At 36.2% G+C, this 21709-nt stretch overlaps 1 protein-coding gene across 1 annotated transcript in view; it reads right to left on the bottom strand.

Moving 5' to 3' along the window:
- Positions 1–1841: 1841 nt before the first annotated feature.
- Positions 1842–21709, bottom strand: part of ITGB8 (integrin subunit beta 8) — a 79187-nt gene continuing 59319 nt past the window's right edge. Inside the window, exons 7-14 of the mRNA XM_047097671.1 lie at positions 21466–21561; positions 18122–18211; positions 13918–14052; positions 10946–11351; positions 8233–8458; positions 5177–5283; positions 2061–2224; positions 1842–1964 (exon numbers count right to left, since the gene is read on the bottom strand). Coding sequence (XP_046953627.1) covers positions 1842–1964; positions 2061–2224; positions 5177–5283; positions 8233–8458; positions 10946–11351; positions 13918–14052; positions 18122–18211; positions 21466–21561 — 1347 coding nt within the window. The remainder of the gene's footprint in view (positions 1965–2060; positions 2225–5176; positions 5284–8232; positions 8459–10945; positions 11352–13917; positions 14053–18121; positions 18212–21465; positions 21562–21709) is intronic.

Here is a 21709-nt window from a genome sequence, read left to right as displayed (position 1 = left end):
GAACACTTACATGTTTTTAAATCCTCTTTGTGGTAAAATAAGGGGTGGGAGTTAGTCTCATTAAAATGCAAATATCCTGGCATTTCTTCCAGTGCTTGAAGACAGCAAATTTGGGAAGTTAATTATAAGAAAGCATTTTAAATAAATTCCTTTGTTCTCATAGGCAAAGCTCTGTACTACACACAGGACTATTGGACTTCTAGCCAATAAAATCAGACCAAATAAGTCTGTAGGGATATGGTAATTGTGAAGAAGTTTCCACTGGGGAAGACAAAAGCTGATGGCCTCTATATCAAGCTCTCAGGCTGAGCACTACACAACTCACAGGCTGTCGTTTGAATGGACTTCCCTGTACTTAGGCCATGCTGAATTCTCTTAGAAGCTGATTAGCAAGAAAGATTACAAGCCAGTCATGGAATTCAGTTTGAATTACTCTTTTCTGCTTTCCTTTGAAATTTTCTCATGCTCATATACTTAAGACTTCAGTAAATCACATTTAAAAATACTTGCCAATCAAATATTTTAAAGATTCAAGAGGTAGCATGATATTGTGCAACGGACACTAGCCTGGCAATCCGAAGATAGAATTTCTCTTCAAATGCTGCCACTTAATCACTTGGGTGTTTTTTAAGAAATCATTTAAACTTTGTGAGCCTCAGTTCCCTGACTAACAAAGAGGATGAATTAGCTTACTTCTAAGCTATTGTCTATCCTCCTCCCACTGTATACCTTTAAAATTCTGGTGAGTAGGGTTGAGGTGATTCAGGGACAGAATCTCTTAGGCTGTACTGAAATGCAAAAAAGAATAGAGCTTACTATAGCTTTTAATTTGAAAAATGCTCATATCTACTTGGATTTAATATCTGAGAGAGCGCACTAAAAAATGTGGTACTTTGCTTGAGGCAGAGTTTCTAAATACCTTGTGAACTTCAACCTGATGATTAGACAAATGAAATGGTGGAACATCCAGTTTATCAGGTAAGAAGATATAAGACTCCACGTCTGCACACAACGAAGCTGTTCTGATTTTGATGTGACTTTACAGTGTCCCTTATTAAACATTCAGCTTTTAAAACATCAGTATTCTAATAAAGTGACATTGTATTATTAGGTTTTTATGGCAGTAGTAACTTAGCACTTATTTAATCCAGTCATCTGTGACATAATATAAATTTATCCTGTAAGAAAGAAAAAACATGAAGGCAAAGAGGAGAGAATGTTGGGATTAGTATCTTGTAAAAAGCAGAAAACATAAACAGATGCATAACACTACACAGTTTCGAAAGAAGTTTCCCTCAAGATTAAGGTTTTATCTATTAACCTCTTGAATGAGTGAAACACTAACCATTTATTCATCTAGATGTTCTTGTCTAGTCACTGCCAGTTGTAGAAGTGTTTGGCAACAGTACTATAACTGCCTGTTATTTTTTTCATCCACATGTTCAGTGGAGGGATTACTGTACCCTTGTAGTGACACAGTGCCCAAACTATCTCACAGCATTGTCTCTCTCTGGGAAGCACAGGAATGGCAGGTACCTGTAAAGTGTAATCAGTGCTCTTCAGATGATCTACATTCTATGCTGATCTAAATAAGTTATATATTACAGTAAAGTGCTACAATGACACTAGTCTCAAACAGTAGTAAGACACATTTTTCTCTGAAAAATTCAGCAGCGATGTGAGTCACATGATGATGAGGATGCTTGTCAGTCTTCATTCAAGTGGACAACCAGCAACCAGCATGATCTAGAACAGTTTGTCTCCTCCTGTGACTTCTAACAGTATATTTTCTAGGAGCAATTATTAAAAATCCAGTTTCCCATAAAGTACTTTTTATCTCTTTAGAAGTTGCACCTGAAAGTTTCATGAGCATTTAATTTGCTGATATCCATTTTTATTTCTTCAGGTTTCTCACGTCGGTAGGTTACTGTTCTTGTGCAAACGCTTTGCAGAATCAACTTGTCCTTGATGGAGAAAAAATACTATCGTTAATTAACAGCCTAAATATTGGAAGTGGACAATGACATACTGATAGTAATTCTTTTTTAGAATCCACTGACCTTTTTTGAGGCTGACACCCTGTAATCTGCCGAGGACTTAATTTTATTACTGTTCCATTGTAGTATCACCTGTCTAATGATAAGGACTTTAAGCAACCCAATCAAGAATGTAACTATGAAGATGATGAAAAATATTCTTAAATAGCTTGGGCTAGAGAAACATTCTGTAATGAAGCAAACAAATAAATGGATTAAAACTAGAATGAGTAAATCAAAGGATTCTAACAAGCAAACAATGTTCTCCATCTCAATTAATAGGACCAGAGATATTTTCAAACCTGCATTTTTAAAACAGGAGAATGCCATTACTATTGATTCAAAAATAAACTCCATAATTTTTTTATTACACATTTATTATTAAAATGTTTCCAGGAGACATTCTTTAATTGTATTAACTGGAATGTGTCCAAATCCCTTAAACAAATAAAATTTTACCTGTGGCAGAGAAGAGACAGTTTTTGTGGTGTGTACTGTTGGTCACTAAGTGGGAAACAGGATTTAAAAATTATTTAACAGCTCTGTGCATTAGCATATGTTTCTGTGGTTATGCTTGCTCTTCATTTGTTGCACATCAGTAATGGAAAGTAAAGTAAACAATGCAGAAGCTAAAAGCAGTACTACTCTAATAGATGAATAGCTATTTCCTTTGAAACTGTAGTGTAAATTTCCATTATTATTACAAGTAGCTTCTCCAGGGAGTAGGAGTGTCCAACTCCGGACAATATGCAAATCTCTTTCCTCAATTTTTATTAATTTGGTTTTTACTTGTCCATTAACCAAATCTGTCATATTTTGCTTCTAAAAATTCACTGTGTATTTTTTTCAAGAACAAATAATTACTAGCTGGCGAAGGAAATGCTGCATTAAGAGGAGGAACATACTAGGTCTCTGTTTTAGTACCAGACCTTTGGCAAACTCTAGTTGGAAAGTCTGCAGGCTCTGTGGATGCCAGAAGTATTACCCTATTTTAAGGGGAACATTGCACAATATGTCAGTATTCCACAGAACTCACCAGCTGCCCCAGATTCACAAAATTACCTCCTGGCTTAAAGAGGCAAGTATTTTCTACCCATTCTCCAGACTTTGGGGACTTCACCTAAATGTATGAAGGTCTCCCTGAGAGGGCCTTTTGAGAGGGGACCTTCCAAGTCTTAGACCTTACCCAAACATGGGTAATTTCTGTCTGAATTCCCAAGGGATGACCAAGCATGCTTTTGAATAAACCAAGAGCTCAGGAACAATGTAAGGGCTCCTCACCAAGTGAGAACACTTCGAGCCCAGTTTTCTTTTGGTCAATGACAACGGTCCTTGAAAGAAAGGGTAAAGGGAGTCCAGAGGGCTACTAATTGGAATAGAAACACCAAATGAGAGTACAAGTCTCCCTTTGTTACTGTTCTCACACACAGAGACAATCCAAGATGCTCTATTCAAAAGTGGTGCCCTTGGAGTCTTCCAGAGTGACCTTCAGGTCTATGACATGCATGCCTTTCATCCTGACAGACTGTCATTTCCTCTGGCTGTCTTAGAACTAGTCCATCAGGCTAAAGCAGATCCTTAAAGGGGACACGTGGCTTGATCCCACTTTTTGGCTTCTTGCCTAGGAGGAGCTTAGCCAGAAGACCAAAACACCCTTTAAGTGTGATTGAGTGGATAGATAATAGGGGTGGCTAACAAATGTCCTTTTCCTCTCCTTCCACCATAGTTGTGAAAGGGAGGGGAGCCCCCTAGCTACTGTTACATTTTACAAATATTTCTAATGGGTTAGGATAGAGGACATTTTCAAGGCTCAAGTTTGCATGCATTTTAAAATGTTAGAATATCATTTTGGATAGCCAAACATTTAGCCTTGGCCATGACTCTCATCTTGGTTTAGGTCAAGCAAGGGCTTTTCCTAAGGACCTTTAAGGGAATACTTTTTGTAACCACACTTAGGTCAGAGTAGGTTTGTTTACTTAACATAATAAATGACATGTTGACAGGAAGGGCTCTATTTATTAGAAAAGGCACTTGGCTTTCTGGAGTGATTGCTGCAGCCCCAGCTGGCAGCACATGGGCTGTTTTCAAAGCCAAATTTATTATGGACTAAGATCAGTGTGGATGCAAGAGAAGAAGGAAACAAAACTGGAGAAACTTTATTCTTCTATGCAGGCTCTGTAAGAGCTGGAATTATTTTCATAAGCTGGAGGAGAGACTAGAAATAATAGTAGCAGTAGAAATTCTTTCAAAGAAGACATAATTTAAAGCTTAAGTTCTAATTCATGTGTACTTCAACACCTTAACACCTGAGCAAAGTCGGTTACTGGCTTTTGAGTTCTAATGAAGTTTTGTCTTAAAGTGGTCTTTGAACACAGCTTTCACATGTTTCTCCCATTTGTGTGTCATCTTTTAATTTAAATATATCTGTCATGTTCACTGGCTCATTTGCTGTCATACAATCTTTGAGGTTGGTATTATCATCTCCATTACAGATGAGGAAATTGAGGCTCAGGGAAATTTTGTAAGAGGGCTGGTATTTCTTATTGATGTCAAGGAACATGCTTTAAGCTTAAAAGTTTTCATGCCCTTTCCATTAGGCTGCCTTTATAATCACTCACCCATAAATTATATTTATGTCAAAATGAAAAACACCAGAAAGGGATGGCCCTTTTTAGGACATATATTTTGCAAAAGCATGTAATTGCTACTTAGAATTTTTGGTTCACCTGAAACATAAAGGAGAGTTTTGGTTTTACATGAGGAAGGTTGTAACTGAAAGTAAGCTGGGTTATGAAAGAGAAGAATGTCTCCATAGAGTTTATGTCTAAGGGTGAAACGGACTGTACATAGGAAATTTCCATTCTTGGCTCACTGAGGCCTCTGTAGACACTCTGTTTGGTATGCTTCCATAGCGGGGCCCAGCATGGGCATTTAGCTGGATAATTGAGACAGGAGATCTACTCATTCAGCTGAACTATGGCAAATATACTCAGCTGCTTTTTATAAAGTACCATCTCTGGAAGACTGAAAACACTGAAGCAGTTTTTCCTTTCTTTAGGATGATTGATTATGGGCTCTTTGGGGGAATATGATTCTCTACAGATACTCTCCAGTGCTTTCATTAGTAAGCTTTGGTTTACCTGATGTTTGGTCCATATAATGCTGTTCTGTGAGAGCACATGAAGTTTTACAATGATCAAGTATAGCTTGAGATAGATTATGAGGGTGAAGACATTGCACACAATTCCTATAAAGACAAACAGAAACGAAACATTTAATCTTTGAATAGGTTGTATGCTGGAAGCCGAGCTATCCCGGCCTGAGGGGCAGGGCCCGGGCTGTGGACGGATTGGTGACTGCAGGGCGGCCCACCGACAGTGAAGCTTCTTGGACTCCCGTTTTTAGGTAATTAGGCCTTAAAACTACCTGGGGTATTGTCTGTTGGGGAATTGCCCTCGGCAGGCCCCCTGGGAAAAGAACCATTAGGGAAGAAAATAAGGCTCCCCAAGAAATTGTGGCTCCCACAAGAAAATAAGGCTCCCCAAGAAAATAAGGCTCCCCAAGAATTAGGTTTAGCTCTTGCCACCCTATGCAGACTCCTCTAGTTACAGGAAGGATAGCCTCATACCTTTGCCAGCAAAGAGGGCCTGTAAAGGAGAGACAGTGATTTGAAAGCCTCACTCCGGCAACTAACGAGTGTATCTCTGGGCACAGGTGACTTCAACCCCTAGGCCCACCTGGCCCCCCGGAGGCATTCCAGATGATGACTGAACCTAGTCTGTTAAACTACAGAATGGTTCATTGGTTCCTAGGTGCATTGTCTCTCTGAGAATGTATTAGGCATGGGTTTCTAAGGCTTTTTCAGCCCCTTTCTGGCACCTCGGACCGAGGCAAACACATTGTTCTGGCCTCATGTGGTTAGGAGGTCATGTCCCTGTAACTGTTCCACTTGAGGTGTTGAGAAATGGAGGGCCTTTCACGAGAACAGCAAAGCAAATGCTTTGTAGATTATAGATAAACACAGGTGCATAATGGAATAATGTAAGAAATTAATCTATAATCAAAGTGTATGCGGGAAAGTTAGGGTAAAATCACCATGTTATTTCTTTTTTTTTTTTTTTTAAACGTTTTTTATTTATTTTTGGGACAGAGCGAGACAGAGCATGAACGGGGGAGGGGCAGAGAGAGAGGGAGACACAGAATCGGAAACAGGCTCCAGGCTCTGGGCCATCAGCCCAGAGCCCGACGCGGGGCTCGAACCCACGGACCGTGAGATCGTGACCTGGCTGAAGTCGGACGCTTAACCGACTGCGCCACCCAGGCGCCCCTCACCATGTTATTTCTTAAAGGTCGTTTATACATAGGAACATTTTCAAAATTAGGTAATGTTAGAAAAAACATAGTTGACGTATGCTACAAGGAAATCACTAGTATATATAATGCCACGTTTACTGCAATAAATCGGCCAGTTCAACACACTGCTGCCGTCTGTGTCCATTTTTATTTTAGTTTTTTATTTTAGCTTTTTATTTCAGTTTTTTATTTTTATTTTTTAGTTTTGTTTTATTTTCACTTTTTCTCTGATGCTGTTCATCCTTCTGGAACCCCTGGACCTGCTGGAGCTGGACTCCGGCAGTTGTAAGCCCATAGTATTTTTTGCAAGACATAAAATATCAAAATAGAGTACTGTTTTAGGATAGTAGTCTTGTAAAACTGGGAAAGAAAGCCAAAATATTTATTTGTAATACTGGCTGAATTTAATACCATGCAAAATTATATTCTAATCACTAAAACTATTTTAATAATGTATACAGTCAAAATAATGATTTTTTTTGTATTGAGAAGATAATACCCAAGAAATACATAAGAAACTTTTATTACAAATAAAATCAGCAAAAATATTTTAGAAGATAAATGTTATACTACTAGAAAAATTTATCAGTGAATACACAATTCAAGTTTCACTTGGGTTCATTAGAAATAACTCCATCATTATGTTTAAGTACTGCATTTCCAGGAGAGTTACATAAATTCCCATGTATAATTTTAAAAATTTTACTTGAGCTACCAATCTGAGAAAGTGAATGTCATAAAATTTTTGAATAAAACAAATTAGAAGGCACAATGATGTTTAGAGTAGTGGTCTTTGAACAGGCTCAAATTGTTACTGGAAAATTAGTTACTGTCACCAAACAATAATGCCATCTTCACTTAACATATCACCTATTACTTATACATCACTTTTTTCCAGGGGTGCTTCATAGCCAGTATCTTTCTTTATTTTTTAAAATAATTTAAAAAACTCAAAAATAAAAAAATTAAAAAACCCAATAATAATAGCTAATATTTATTCTAGGATTATTATGCACCAAGTAAAAATGGGTTTTTTTTCACATGAATCATCTAACTTAATTCTGTCACAGAACTATATAGCAAAGTATTATTATTATAATCATCACTTTCAATATCAAGAAACTGAGGCACAGAGAATTTCGACAACATACCCTAGCTCAAACAGCTAATTGATGGTAAACTGCCATCAATTATCATCATGTTGTATACCTTAAGCCTTGAGCCTTGTGTAAGCAAGGCTATATGTCAGTTATATCTCATGAAAGCTGGGTAAAAAACAGTGAGCCCTTATGAACACCAAATCTGATTCTTCAAAACAACAAACCTGTTTCAACAAAGCTAAAGCAGGGGCACCTAGGTGGCTCAGTCGGTTAAGCCTCAGACTCTTGGTTTTGGCTCAGGTCATGATCTCACGTTTCATGAGATCAAGCCCCATGTTGAGATGTGGAGCCCCATGTTGGAGATATCCCCTTGGGGATATCCCCATGTTGGGGATAGCGTGGAGCCTGCTTGGGATTCTCTGCCCCTCCCCCTGCTTATGTGCTCTCTCGCTCTCTCTCTCTGCTAAAATAAATAAATAAACGTAAAAAAAAAAAAAAAGAGTAAAGCAGTGAAAGCCTAGATCAATTCCAATGCTTTCACAGCTATCTAGTGGCCAAAAGTTAGGATCTAAGTTTTCTTGTTCCTAAAGTCCCTATTCAGTTCCTTTTTAGCATGATGATAACAAATTTATCTGGTAGAGAAGATCCAGCAACTTCTAAGATTAAGGAAGGCAAAATAAAAGGATGAACATAGCTATGGTGAAGAACTGCTTCATGTATGTTTGGAGTTGGAGAACACATACCAGTTTTCACTGCAGGCTGTGTGACACGTGGGGCAGTGTTCACAGAAGCGGCCGATGCTCCTGGGATCAGTGCACTGACACTTGCCACATACACATGTGCCTCTTCCACTACACACTTGGCCCTTTGGATTGACACAGTGCTGGGCTGATGCTGATGGGCACTGGCACCGATCTCCTTCCCAGCCACTGAAGCACTGGCATCTGCCCGCTTCACACTCTCCATGCCCTGCAACAGACACTCCAGGACCTAAGTTATTGGAGCCACTGACTTTGTGCAGTGTTTCCAAACATAAATTCCCCTCCCATATCCATGGAAACACACTGACAGTCAACTGAATGGAAATAGCATCGTTTTCTATTCGTCTGACATAAACAATGAGAGGTTTTAGGAGCGTCTATTTTTGAAGCTGTTCTGTTGTAGATAAACCCCATGATGCTAATCTCTTGTGCTGACAGTTGTGACATATGCCCCACTGCAGTGGCTGCCTGACTACCTGAAGGTCACTGTGCATTCAGTTTTAAATTAAAAACACACAAATATAAAAAAGCTACAAAGGCTGAAGTAATGTTAATTGTCAGTCTTGAAATCCAAAAACCAGGGGTATTTGATTAATAGCCTCCATAATCATTCTCTTAGTTTCTCATTATTGCTAAGGGCCTGGGATACTTTTGAAGGTCTGTTAAGGCAAACCCTTCTAGTGCTTCAGTTCTGTTAGTGCCATGTTTAAAGATAAGATCTCTGGCGGAGTTGAACTGATCTCTTCACATCTTGAAGACATTATTTAGCAGGTTAGAGAGGCATGTCCTAAAGTATGCTGTGAGTTGTTATTAGGTGGTAAATGAGAGAAAGCAAGGTGGAGTGTGGGTGTATGTATGTATGTATGTGTGTGTGTGCATGTGTGTGTGTGTGTGTGTGTGCATGTGCGTGTATGCACATGCACACCTGTGTGTTGGGGTTGGGGGCATGCGTGTAGACAAGTAAGTTGAGGAGAAACATTGGTTATATGTAGTTAAATGGGTTTTAGACTTCAGGAAGCATCCAAAATTTAATATGCCCATGTGGATTAGAAATCCTCAAGAAGGAGTATATATTACAGGGTTACGTAGTGTTTCTCAAGCTTATTTGGCTACAGAGTCTTCTTTCCTTCCTTCCTTTGCTTCCTGGCTTCCTTCCTCCCTCCTTCCCTCTCTCCCCTTATTGCAAGCACCTCACAGGGTAACTGCTCCATAGAGTCTACTGTTGGATCAACTCAATTGCTAAATGTAAAACTAATGAGGTCCAGGCCAAACAAATGCCTGCCAGACCCTGTTCCCTATATGCAGGCTGCACGCCCAATCCTAGCCAGCTGACCTGTGAACATATGTTTTTATTCTCAAAGGAAACTAGTGAAGAAAATGTTTGTCAGCTACATTTTGCACTTATAACTTATACACAAATAATTCAAAGCAGATTTTCAACTGCCTGTGGGCTGGTAGAATAGTCATACAGAAGAGCTAGTATATTGATTTTTAATAGTTTACTATAAATAGAGACTGAGATTCCCAATGTATTTCAAGCTGCTATCCCAATATCTGTGGGATATCAGAATTCTTCCTCTTCCCTGTTCCAAATAGGATTAGTTCTAAATATTAGAAGATAATTGCTGGCTTGTTCTTAACTTATCTATAATCCATTCTACCAATGATACAAGATATAGCAGGATACATGTTTGGCATATAAAATATTTTGTGTATATAACAGAATAAAAAGTCAATTTTTCATTGCATATTTATGTGATATATGGCAAATTTATAGCTGACACAAGAATAGAAAATTCATTTTGTATAGGCTTGTCACTTTCCATATGGTTATGATAATGAAATATTTTAGTTCATTAATAATTTAATTAATATTTGCTTACCAAAATGCAAAAATTTTTAAAATGGTGTTGTAACAGTAAGTGGACTTAGCACACTGTCATAGAAAAATTAATTCATTTAAAAACAGTGTTTTGTATTAAATTTCAAATGTTGCATAGATTTTCTAGAATCTAACCTCTAGGTGGCAGTAAACTGAATTAGCCAAAAAGTACTTTTGATATTTTTATTTTAAATTATTTCATTTTTAAACGTGGTCTGTGTGTGGCCTCTGGTACTAATCTTCTAGATTACTTACAAAACCCGTATTCTCTTGAAGAATGCTGTTCTCTGATAATTCTGTTGCTTGCATTGTTCCAAAAATAAACTGGATAGGTTTAAATTATTACAAATTTATAATACCATCTATAATAATGCATTAAGAATTTTCCAATGAATGGAAACTGTGTTTTTAAAGCTCACTATCCTTTGAGAAAGCTAGAGGGAGTGACTACTTATGAGAATAAATCAAGTCTTTTCTAGAAGAATGCTCTGATTATAGACAACCTGCCAGACATCAGAAATTTCCTTTTCTGATATTTATCTTTATAAAATCAAGGCATGGTTGAGAATAACACTTAATTTTTGGTTTTTATTTTCAGTTATTTTCTGTACAAAAATAATTTAAAATATAAATAGCAGAATCATGTGCCATAAATGCACTGCCATGGCCTAATTTCATAGACTTTGAAATTTTGAATATTAATTTCAGATTCAGGGTTGGTAATTAAAAGATGTGACTTAAAGAGACTTTGATATATATGCTAGTTTAATAGTAACTAGTAAAAACTACATGTATATATTTACTTATACTTACCAGCACACAGATTTCCATGGTGATATGGACAAGAAAAGTCATCCTTTTCACAATATTTTCCATACACTTTCCCAAGCTTAATTTTGTGACATAAACATTTCCCACAAACACAAACTCCTCGGCCACTGCAAACAGGTTGATCTTTATGTGACTTGCAACTCTCAGAAGGAAACTGATCTTCATCAAAATGACATTTATTCTCATTACACTGGAAACATTTGGCATCTAGAAAAATTTCATCTATACACTTTCGTTTAGGTCCTCTGCTGTCCTCACACTGACAGCTGCAGTTTCTGTGTATATGAATTTTAGTGGTTTCATTGAAACCAATAGGTTTGATGATTGCATAGCTTTTTCCTCCTGTGACATCACATTTTTTCATTGTAACTGTGACATTGAAAAGAACCTAAATGGAGGGAGAGAAAGAAAATATATTTATATGTCTTGATTATTTTTATCACTACTCTTTATGTGTGAATGATTTTTTGAATCAATAATATACCATCTTATAGAAATTCATAACACTTGTAAATTACACAGGCACTCTTTCATATATAGATGTAACCTCCCTTTTCCATTTCATTTATTTCCTAATTAATGAACCAGAGAGTCAAAAGAAGCAATGACTGCTACTTGTCTCTATTGTACCATTAAATGGACATGGGTTTAAGTCTATTTGAAACGTCTACTCCACTTCCAATGACTAACTGATGTTCTCAATTGATTTCTTAGCAAACTTGAGAGAGAATAGACCATTTTCTGAATTAAGTACTTAAAATGTGGGGTTAACGAATATTTGGCACAAGGGAGAGATCAAATAAACTAAAGGACTACTGCTCTACTGGTTTAAACCTTGAGATAGGATGTTCAGATGAACAATTTTTATTTATAATATATAAATATATAAATATGTAACATATAAATATTAATATATAAACAATATATAATGTATAAATAAATTTATTTATAATAAATTATTTTTAATTATAATAATATATAATATATATAAACCCCAAGTAAAGATTCAGGGTTAAATTTTAGTTTATACGTGGTGTTAATGAAGGAAAACATGAGGCTTTCTCTGATGCTACTTAAGGGAATAAGATTTAGGACTCTCTCAGATCTTAAGATCTCAATACAGGGTCCTACATTTGTCTCAGTGGAGACATGAGCGTACAACTAAAGATCTGTGTTGGCAGGAGTTTGTTTCCCTTGTGAAACAACAGATCCTGCCAAGTTTTTCCTTTCTCTCTATTTTTTTCTTTTTGCACAACATGATTGGTTTAATGTGCCTTTTTTGGATTTGTTAGCCTACCTTATAATTTTCAGGTACTTTGGCAAATAAGCTTGTCTGTTTTTTTTTTCCATCTTAGATTAAGATCCATTACAACTTAAAAAATTTGTGGTAGCCTTTTTTGTTGGGATGAATATACGTGGGTGGGGATATATCCATATATATAAATTCACTCTGACCAAAAAGCCTAGCAAAAATACACACACACACACACACACACACACACACAAGGTATGAAAGATCTAAGTTTAGGCTTTTATATTACATATATGCATCAGAAATTAACATCAGTTTCATAATATTAAAATTAATGCAGTTGGTATTTTACTTGAAATGTTTTTTTGTCTTAAAGAATGTTAAGGATTAACAGATGTGTAGGATAATGTGGCCATTGCCAATATTAATAAAGCAAAATTTGGGGTTTATGTAATTAAGAGGTCATATGACTCTTTCTGAGAGTCAAACTGTTTATACTACTTAGTTGAAAGTGAGGGTGAAAAAGGGATTATAGACAAAGTAAAAGAAAAAAAAAGTAAGAAGGAAAACCTTTCTGCCAAAACTGATTTTGAAAGAATGAACTACTTCTAAAAGGCTAACCCTTTCTCAGAAACTTTTGCTAGCACAAAGTTTTTCTATATTTAATGGAAATCAAATATATATTTATATATTATATGAAAATTATATGTTATAATTGTATATTTTATAAACCAAATATATATTTTTCATATAATGTCTTTTTAACAAAATCCAAAAAGTGATTATGCAGGGACCTACAGAATTAGAAACTAGCCATAATTGATTTCAAATAGCCAGCTTGTTGGAGCAACCATACTACCATACTTCTGAACTACAGCATGACACTAAAATAACAACATCATAGAACTTTAGAGATGAAAGGAAAAGGGATTCTAAATTTTGTAATCTGTTCATTTAAAAATTAGGCAACTGATGCCTCAAGGTGGCTCACTGAAAATCACTTCATCTAACAAGAATTCCCTTGAAGAGCATATTTCTGTGTGTTTACCCTCTATTGTGCTGATACTGGGAGAATTCCTATCACCCCTGGTCCTATTTCTTAACACTGCAATAATCTGGACCCTCTGTTTTCCAGGTTATCCCTTTTTAATTAAATGACACTTCTTTTTTATTGTTCTTAATAAATGTCGCCACTTCGTCCTAGATCATTGTGAGTACTGGGACAATAGCACAGTGAAAGATTTTGGAATTCATTGCCTTTATCAGTTGCTCCATCACTCTCATTCTTTTTGTGGCTTATTACCTTCAATTTCAAATTTATTCTGAGATTTGCAACCAAAAAGGTAGGTATCATCATCATCATAAGTGTAAACACTACTTGTTTGAAAAGATGTGCTTTACTGATATATACTGGCTGTGACACAGAAGTTTAAAGTTATTATCATTAAATAAGTATTTAATATAATATATATTTACTTAATTTGAGAGTTTAAGACAAATAAATATTTAAGACAAATAAATGGAGTTAAAACAAGTAGGAACTTTATAATAAAGAGACAATAAAAATTACTTTGAACTATATAAATATGATCCTTGGAGTCAGTAGTAAATAAAGTTTTCCAGAATGGTTTGATTTTTCTGTGAGAAAACTTGCCAAACAACTTAGTTTATTTTAAAATGGGAAAAATGCACACCCACATACTTCGTCATTGCTTGTCACATTTCCACATCCGTCTGTGCCTGCTTTTCGGGTCCCATCTGGACAGATGGCAGTAATATTAAAATAGACGCCTTTTACCTGGTTTTCCACCTGAACTTTCACTTCTGAAATGAGTTTCTGCAGAGACATCATTTTTTAATTGTATATCATAGAAATTTCAAATGTAAACAACTAAACAGAGTCAAGCTTATTAAATGATTCTAGATTTAATTTTTAACTAAATCGAAGAGTCTGTCCCTATGAAAGGATGAATAAATATACTGTTTCCACATAATGACCCAATTATATTTGATATACATAAGAAATACTGAAGGATTAGACCATATGCATTTAAATTGTTCTATTTTTTTCACATATTTCCATGACTATGCATTTCGATCACTTTGGAGATATTTCTCCTTCAGCCTGTGTTACAGAAATAATCATTTTAAATCCAGTAATGTTTATATTTTGTGACAAAATTTGAATAAAACATTGAGAACACATATATCATCACAGAGGGTAGATCTTAACGGCTTAAAATCTGAAACACAGTCCTGACATTTATGTTATATATAAATAAATATTTCAGTTTCAAACACTTTAGGCTATCATGAAACCTAAAACACCTTACTGATACAGAATTCAAAGGTAAATTTTGGGGAGAGCATTTCTGTACTGTAGGCCTAAGAATTACCTGCCAGATATGTCCTGTAAATTCTCCAAGCATGCCCTAGGAATTTTGCCAAGTCCCTGGGGCTTACTTGTGTTAATCAAATTTGTTCTAATCCTTGATACTGAAGTGGGACAGTGGGAACATTTACTAGACAGGAAAACCATTCACTCATTTATTCACTCATTTATATAATTATTCAAAAATGTTTATGTAATGCTTATCATGTATCAAGCACACACTAATTTCTTCCGTCACAAATCTTTGGTTACAAACATTTCTAGCTGCATTAAATAAGTACTGAAGATCTGCGTGTATTTGATCTCATAAAACAGTCTACCACATGCAAAAGTCCTTAACTTATACTTGTAAACAAAAGGAAGGAGAAAAGATGAAATATATACCTAAGGAAAGATGAATAGCAAGATATGAAGACAGACAATTTTTCCAAAGGCTTCTAATTTTTTACTTGAGTAAATTTTAATTTTCAACTGTATAGTCAATAAAGAGATGTATGCTTACTAATAATTGGCCACAGTGGTAAATCTAGAACAAGATACTTTTTCAAATTAGTAAATTTTATTTGGATTAGAGAAGACTGTGTCAGCCAAATTTTTAAATCTCCCAGAGAGCTCATCCATTGTAATCACTTACTTGGACACTCTTAGCAAACTAACTGCGACTTCTAATGGTATACAAATGGTGTTGATATGGTGATAGTTTGACAGATCAGAAGGACATTCCTAATATAATGAGTGTTCTCAGTTTGTTCTTCTGAAATTCTTTCTGTTAAAAAGTTAAGCTTGTTACACTAATGTTTTTCACTTAAGCAAGGTGTGAAGACAAATATCTAAAATTTTGCCCAGTTTTGAGATTTAGAAATTAGGTTCCAAACACAATATCAAGATTCTTTTTAATATCTAATAGATACAGAGGCAGAATTTATTTTTCAATATTTAATTCTGTTTGTATTAAATATAACTTATTTTTAATATCTTAATTTCAGTTTAAGTTATTATCGTCAGGATTTTTATTTAATCTTAATTCTAATGGCAGTGCTATTGTAAAGGATAAAATTAAAATGAGGTCACATTCACCATACACTAAATTTGTATGTAAATTTTATAAAATTCTTACAAAGGAAATGCAAAAACTTAAAAGTTAGAGTGAAGTATCTTTATTCTTCAATGCATTGTGAATTATTTCTGTTGGACTGTGAAGACAAAATAAAACTTCAGAAGAATTTTGAAAATTATAAAAATGTATAAAATAATAATAGAATCCTAACGTAAAGGAGATTAGTTAGCCAGAGTGAGTCTCGTTGGATTTGCTAGTATTTTCCCATTGTTTAAGGTCAGTCAGAACTGCAGTTTGCTAAGGCATTGGATACCTAACCTTGGTAAATAAAGAATATAAAACCAAATGCTGCTGTTTCCCTTTCTATTGGCATAGTCTGACACACAGGCAAGTTTGTCAATTTATATTTCTCGTTTGGACTAGTAAATGTGTTCATACTATAAAAACTGGGGTGTTTTCTAACACTGTAAATCCCTTCCCTATTTTGATTATTCCTGGGAACAAACTGCAGTTGGGAATGAATTGTATATGTTTGATTTTCCTTGATGAGAAGTTTCCCCAGACTTAATGTTCTTTTGTAATAGTGAGAAATAAAAATAATTAAAGACGGTCTTCCTTATTTCATCCAATGTATTTTTGAGGCATAGAACAATTCCTTGGCAAAAAAAAAAAAAAAGTCTTACAAGATTTATTTTTCTTTTTTTTTAATTAAAAAAAATTTTTTTAACGTTTATTTATTTTTGAGACAGAGAGAGACAAAGCATGAACGGGGGAGGGGCAGAGAGAGAGGGAGACACAGAATCTGAAACAGGCCCCGGGCTCTGAGCTGCCAGCACAGAGCCCGATGCAGGGCTCGAACTCACGGACCGCGAGATCATGACCTGGGCCGAAGTCGGATGCTTAACCGACTGAGCCACCCAGGCTCACCTATTTTTCTTTTAAAAGAATAAAGTTGAGGGTCACATGGGTGGCTCAGTCAGTTAAGAATCTGACTTGGGCTCAGGTCATGACCTCATGGTTTGTGGGTTTGAGCCTTGCGTCGGGCTCTCTGCTGTCAGTGAGGAGCCCAGTTTGGATCCTCTGTCTCCCTTTCTCTGCCCCTCCCTGCTCGTGTGCTTTCTCTCTCTCTCTCTGTCTCTCCTCTCTCACAAAAATGAACATTTAAAAACATTTTTAAAAGAAAAAAGTTTAAACAAGTCATTTTCTATCATGTGCCTGCTTCCTGACTTTACCATTTGTGCTCAAGTTGAAGACAGATGCTTCATGGAGAAAATGAGAAGCCTGAGATTTCTTATAATGCTTGAGCTACTATTAACATTATTCATCTCTATGTGTCAGGAAGAGAATCAGAGAATTTGGGAAGTGAGACTTTATCAATGGCCCATAAATCCAAGATAGAATAAGCCTATTTTTGGATAGTGTGGAAAAAAGAGAAAGAAAGCAAGAAAGCAAGAAAGCAAGGAAGGAAGGAAGGAAGGAAGGTAGAAAGAAAGAAAGAAAGAAAGAAAGAAAGAAAAAGAAAAAAGGGAGGAAGGAAGGAAGGAAGGAAGGAAGGAAGGAAGAAAAACAGGTGGTATCACACAGAAGGAAGCACCTGGCAACTAGAATTAAGGAAGACCTGGGTTCTGATCCTGCTTCTCCTGCTTGTTTCACCTTTGGTTAGCTTGCTTCCCTTCTTTGAGGTTCTATAAATACATAATGGGAGTACAACATCTCGCTTATGGATCAGTTGTCTGGATTAAATGAGGTCATGTATGGAAAGTATCTGATTCTCAGTGGTATTAAAGTAACAATCAAAATTATTACAACATCTTAACAATGATTATTGTATCCAGTAATGACCTGTGTTGAGAGCAGATGTTTCTGTAAAACTTTACATTTGGTACTCACTCTTCGTTAGACTGGGAAGAACATACAACTGTAATTCAATAAAATAGTATACCTCTTAAGGTGATTCTTTTAATCAAATTAGTTTCATAAAACTGCTAAAATAACTGATTAAACAATCAAGTGATTGACCTAGGAAACCCCAACAGAGTCCTCTCAGTCATCTCTATATCCCAGATTGTTCAACCTGACAGGTTGCTGCTTTAAATAGTGTGGATTTCTTGACCTTTACAACATAGGAAATTGTGACATTTATGGTAATAAAGTATATTCTATAGCCGTGATTTAGTGACTTACTTAACATTTGATTTGGAAGGAAATTTAGATAGGCTCTAGCCTGACCCGCGTTTACTGTCAATGAGACAGTGAGGTACAGAAAGCTGAACTGACTTTCCCAAGGTTTCATGACTAGTTAGTAGTAGAGCCAGGGCTAAATTAAAATTCCTAATTTTTAACCTAATTTTCTGTCCACCATTCCTCTCAAGATGATAAGGCCTTAATTTGTATCCTGCCACAGAAATTGGGGTTAAAAGTTTACATGAAAAAAAATAGTGTTTAATATATACGTACCTGATAGGCTTCTACTACCAAATTATTGAGGTTTGCAGCCTTTGATTCTATTTCACCAGCAATGGTGCCAGGCAAGAGGGGTAGAAGGTCCTAGAAAACATACCAATAGCATTTACATGACAGTGGTATATGGTGGTTCAGCAATCAACAAATATTAAACATTTTTATAGTTATTAGTGGAAGTTGAGCCATTACATGAATGAAACAAAATATAAGATACAAGAAAAATGTGAGCAACCAAGTAGGGCAGCCAAAACACATACATCTGAAATGGGAGTGTGTGTATGTGTATATGCATGAGACTGTATGCATGCACAAATTACATGTTGATCTAAAAACCCAATCAAATACAGACCAGCATTTCCCAAATTATTTCTCATGTTCCATGGAACATAGTTATCAAAAGGGTTTTGAGGGCAAGTAAGTTTGGAAAGTTCTCCATATGGTTTCTTCCCTTTAAGTACTCAAAATGCACACCTGCAAAGTAAAGGTTCAGAGAAGTCCTGCAATTTGGAAATAATTTAGCAGCATTTGTTGCAGTGTTTCCAACATTTTTAAATCACAAAACTTTTTCTCATGTAACATATATAAATATTTTGCAGAACTACTATTTTGTGGAGTGACCTATAGGACATGTTGGCCCAGACTGGAGAAAAAATCATTGTCACAAGTGGAGCCTTCATGGAGTGGGTATTCTTGATGGATGGCATTTAACAATTATGGAGAAAACTCTAGGTATTCCTAGTGAGAAAGTGAGAATTAGTGAAGGCTTAAAGGTTTACCTGGTTTAGATGAAGTAAGAAAAGAGAAGAAACCAGTCTGACTGGAGTGAAGGCTGCATATTTATAAGGAATCAGATTATAGAAAGACTTGAAATCCATTTATACACTCATTTTACCATTCACAAATATCATTAACTTCCTGCTACATGCCAGCCACTACTTGGACATTAACAATTTGTTATCTTAGGTAATAGGGAAAATTTATCACTTATAGATTTTTAAAAGCCAATTATTTAACCTTTATTGTATACCTGTTAGGTACCACTTTGGAGTTTCCATCCTTAAGGATTTCATAGGTATATAAATGACAACTTCAAAAAACGATGTATACATGAATAGAGATATGCAAAGACCTGAAGGAGAGGGATACCCAGCAAGTATTTGAGGGCTGCAAAAGTTGTCAGGGATTGTTACCTGGAGGCGGTGACTCATGAGCTGTATCTTAAAGGATGACTAAGAGTGAGCCAAGTAATGAGGGAAAGAGACTTCCAGGCATGGGGGATACATAACAAGAACAAAGGCACAAAGGAAAGAAAGAGCCTGGTGAGTGGGTGAGTGTATGTGCACAGAGGCAAGCAGGACCGAGATGAGCTCATATGCCACATTAAAGACTTGATCCTTTAAATCAGAATGAACCACTGGAATATTTTGCTGTAGGGAGAACTGTGGTCACAATTGTGATTTAATAGATCATTCTGCAGCCAAGTGGAGGATGAATGTGGGACATGGATTAGGAGGCTGTTACAACCCAGATGGAGGTGACTGATAAAAGTATGTCTGGGCAGCCAAAGTAGGTGACTCCAAGGGTAGACACGGGCCTCCTCACAGGACTCGTCCGGCTTCTGGAGCCTGTTGATTCCTACTTTGCACAGATCCTACTTTGCACAGAATTCAATTAATAATAAACCTGGTTTTATGGTTTTATCAGTCAATGAAAATCTGTTTAAAGGAGTAGGGAGAAACTGCTAAAGCCAATAAGAGCAGCAACTATTAAGTAATCCGTAGCAAAGCAGGAAGAGGCTAGAGCAGTAACAATCTAGACGATAATTTGAAATTCAACTATTAAACTTAGAGGTTAAGAACACAGGATTTAAGCTGTTAGGAAAGTTTGGGCAAGTATGTAACCTCTGTGAATGTGTTTCCTCAACTTTAAAGTGGGCTTTAAATTAGTAATACTTCCCTCGTTGTTAGGAGTATTATATGAATTCATGTTAATAAACTCAGTGCCATACCATAGTAAGAACTCAGTAAGTGGAATCTGTTACTATTGTTAATAAAGTAGTTTGGGCATTTAATTTGGAGTAGAGCCCTACTTCTGTGACTATTAATAATTGTCACATTAAAAAGGGGTTCCATGGTGTATCAGCTTGGGAAAACAGGGAACTGATTAAAGTTTCACTGTAGATTTCTAAGGGAAGAAGTGGCATGATTAAAGTAGTGCTTTCAGATGATACATATAAGTGGTCAGGTATTGGGGAAATTGGTGGAGGGAATACCAGCTTTATGGCTAATGCAAATTGATTCAAGCATTTATTGAAACCGAAGGATATTTAGTTTTTCTGAAGTATTGAAAGAAATAAATAGGGGTGCCTGGGTGGCTCAGTCAGTTGAGTGTCCGACTTTGGCTCAGGTCATGATCTTGTGGTCCGTGAGTTCGAGCCCCACATTGGGCTCTGTGCTGCCAGCTCAGAGCCTGGAGCCTGCTTTGGATTCTGTTTCTCCCTCTCTCTCTGCCCTTCCCCCACTCATGCTCTCTCTCAAAAAAACTAAACATTAATTTAAAAAAAAAAAAGAAATAAGTAAAGGACAGTGAGAGTGGAAAGAAGAGGCAGAGATAACAAAGGAGATGGAGATCCAGTGAACAGACACGTGCAATGAAAATCAAGGAGTCACATCATGGAAATGAAGAAAAGAGAGTTTTCTGGAAAAAAGAACCTAAAAGACTGTGAAAACAATATGACAGCAGGGTCACAGAAGCAATTTTTTGTTGGGGGTGGGTCCCACAATGCTGCCAGAGTGACATGGTTTTGCCAAACATCTGTTCTGTTTGTGGGTCTCATCTGGCCTGAAGGATTGTGGACAAAACCAAGATTCTTCTTCCATAGGAAACCTCTAACTGGATCAGCCACTTCAGTGACTCCTCTTGTTCCTTTGTTGGAGGCCTAGACCAAATCTAGCTATGTTGTTACCAGTGAAAACTAAGCTGATGTTCCCCAACCTAATCTATTATAAGAATATGCCCAGAAATTGAATAGAAGCAGGAATCCATACGTGAAAGGTGCAGTTGGAATGTGAACCACTTTTTACCTGATAAAAGTCTTCTCCATTAATGTCACAGTACCACACTAAGTATCAGTGCCCACACTTGGTTCTAAGTGTTATAAACAAAGAATTTATACATAAATGTTTACTTAAGACACTGTGTAGTATACATTAGCTACTACTTTATAAAATTCAGATAGTAAAAAGTATAATAACTCCAGACTCCTTACCTGGGGACCCAAGAAATATTCTAACTACCAATGCAAACATTTTAGTTTTTATATTTTGGAATTCACGCACCTTATACCAATGAAACTGTTTTCCTTGAACGGCAAAGATGACATTAATGTTGTTGTCTATTAACTTCTCAGAAAGTTGGCCTAGTGAGGGATGTTCCTGAAAAAGATAATGAAAAAAAGAAGGGATTGAAATTTATTAGCTCAATTCCATACATACCCAAACATCTATTATGAGGAAAACCATATGACTGACATAAAAATATATTGTGTTGGGAAGGATTAAGATTTTATTAGAGACGTTTAAA

The sequence above is a fragment of the Lynx rufus genome, unplaced genomic scaffold (genome assembly GCF_022079265.1).
Source record: "Lynx rufus isolate CCGP_SWC_20201006 ecotype Redwood Valley unplaced genomic scaffold, mLynRuf1.p SCAF_4, whole genome shotgun sequence".
NCBI classification, from domain to species: domain Eukaryota; kingdom Metazoa; phylum Chordata; class Mammalia; order Carnivora; family Felidae; genus Lynx; species Lynx rufus.
The sequence above is the reverse complement of the archived record's forward strand: the minus strand, read 5'-3'. Positions and strand labels throughout refer to the sequence as shown.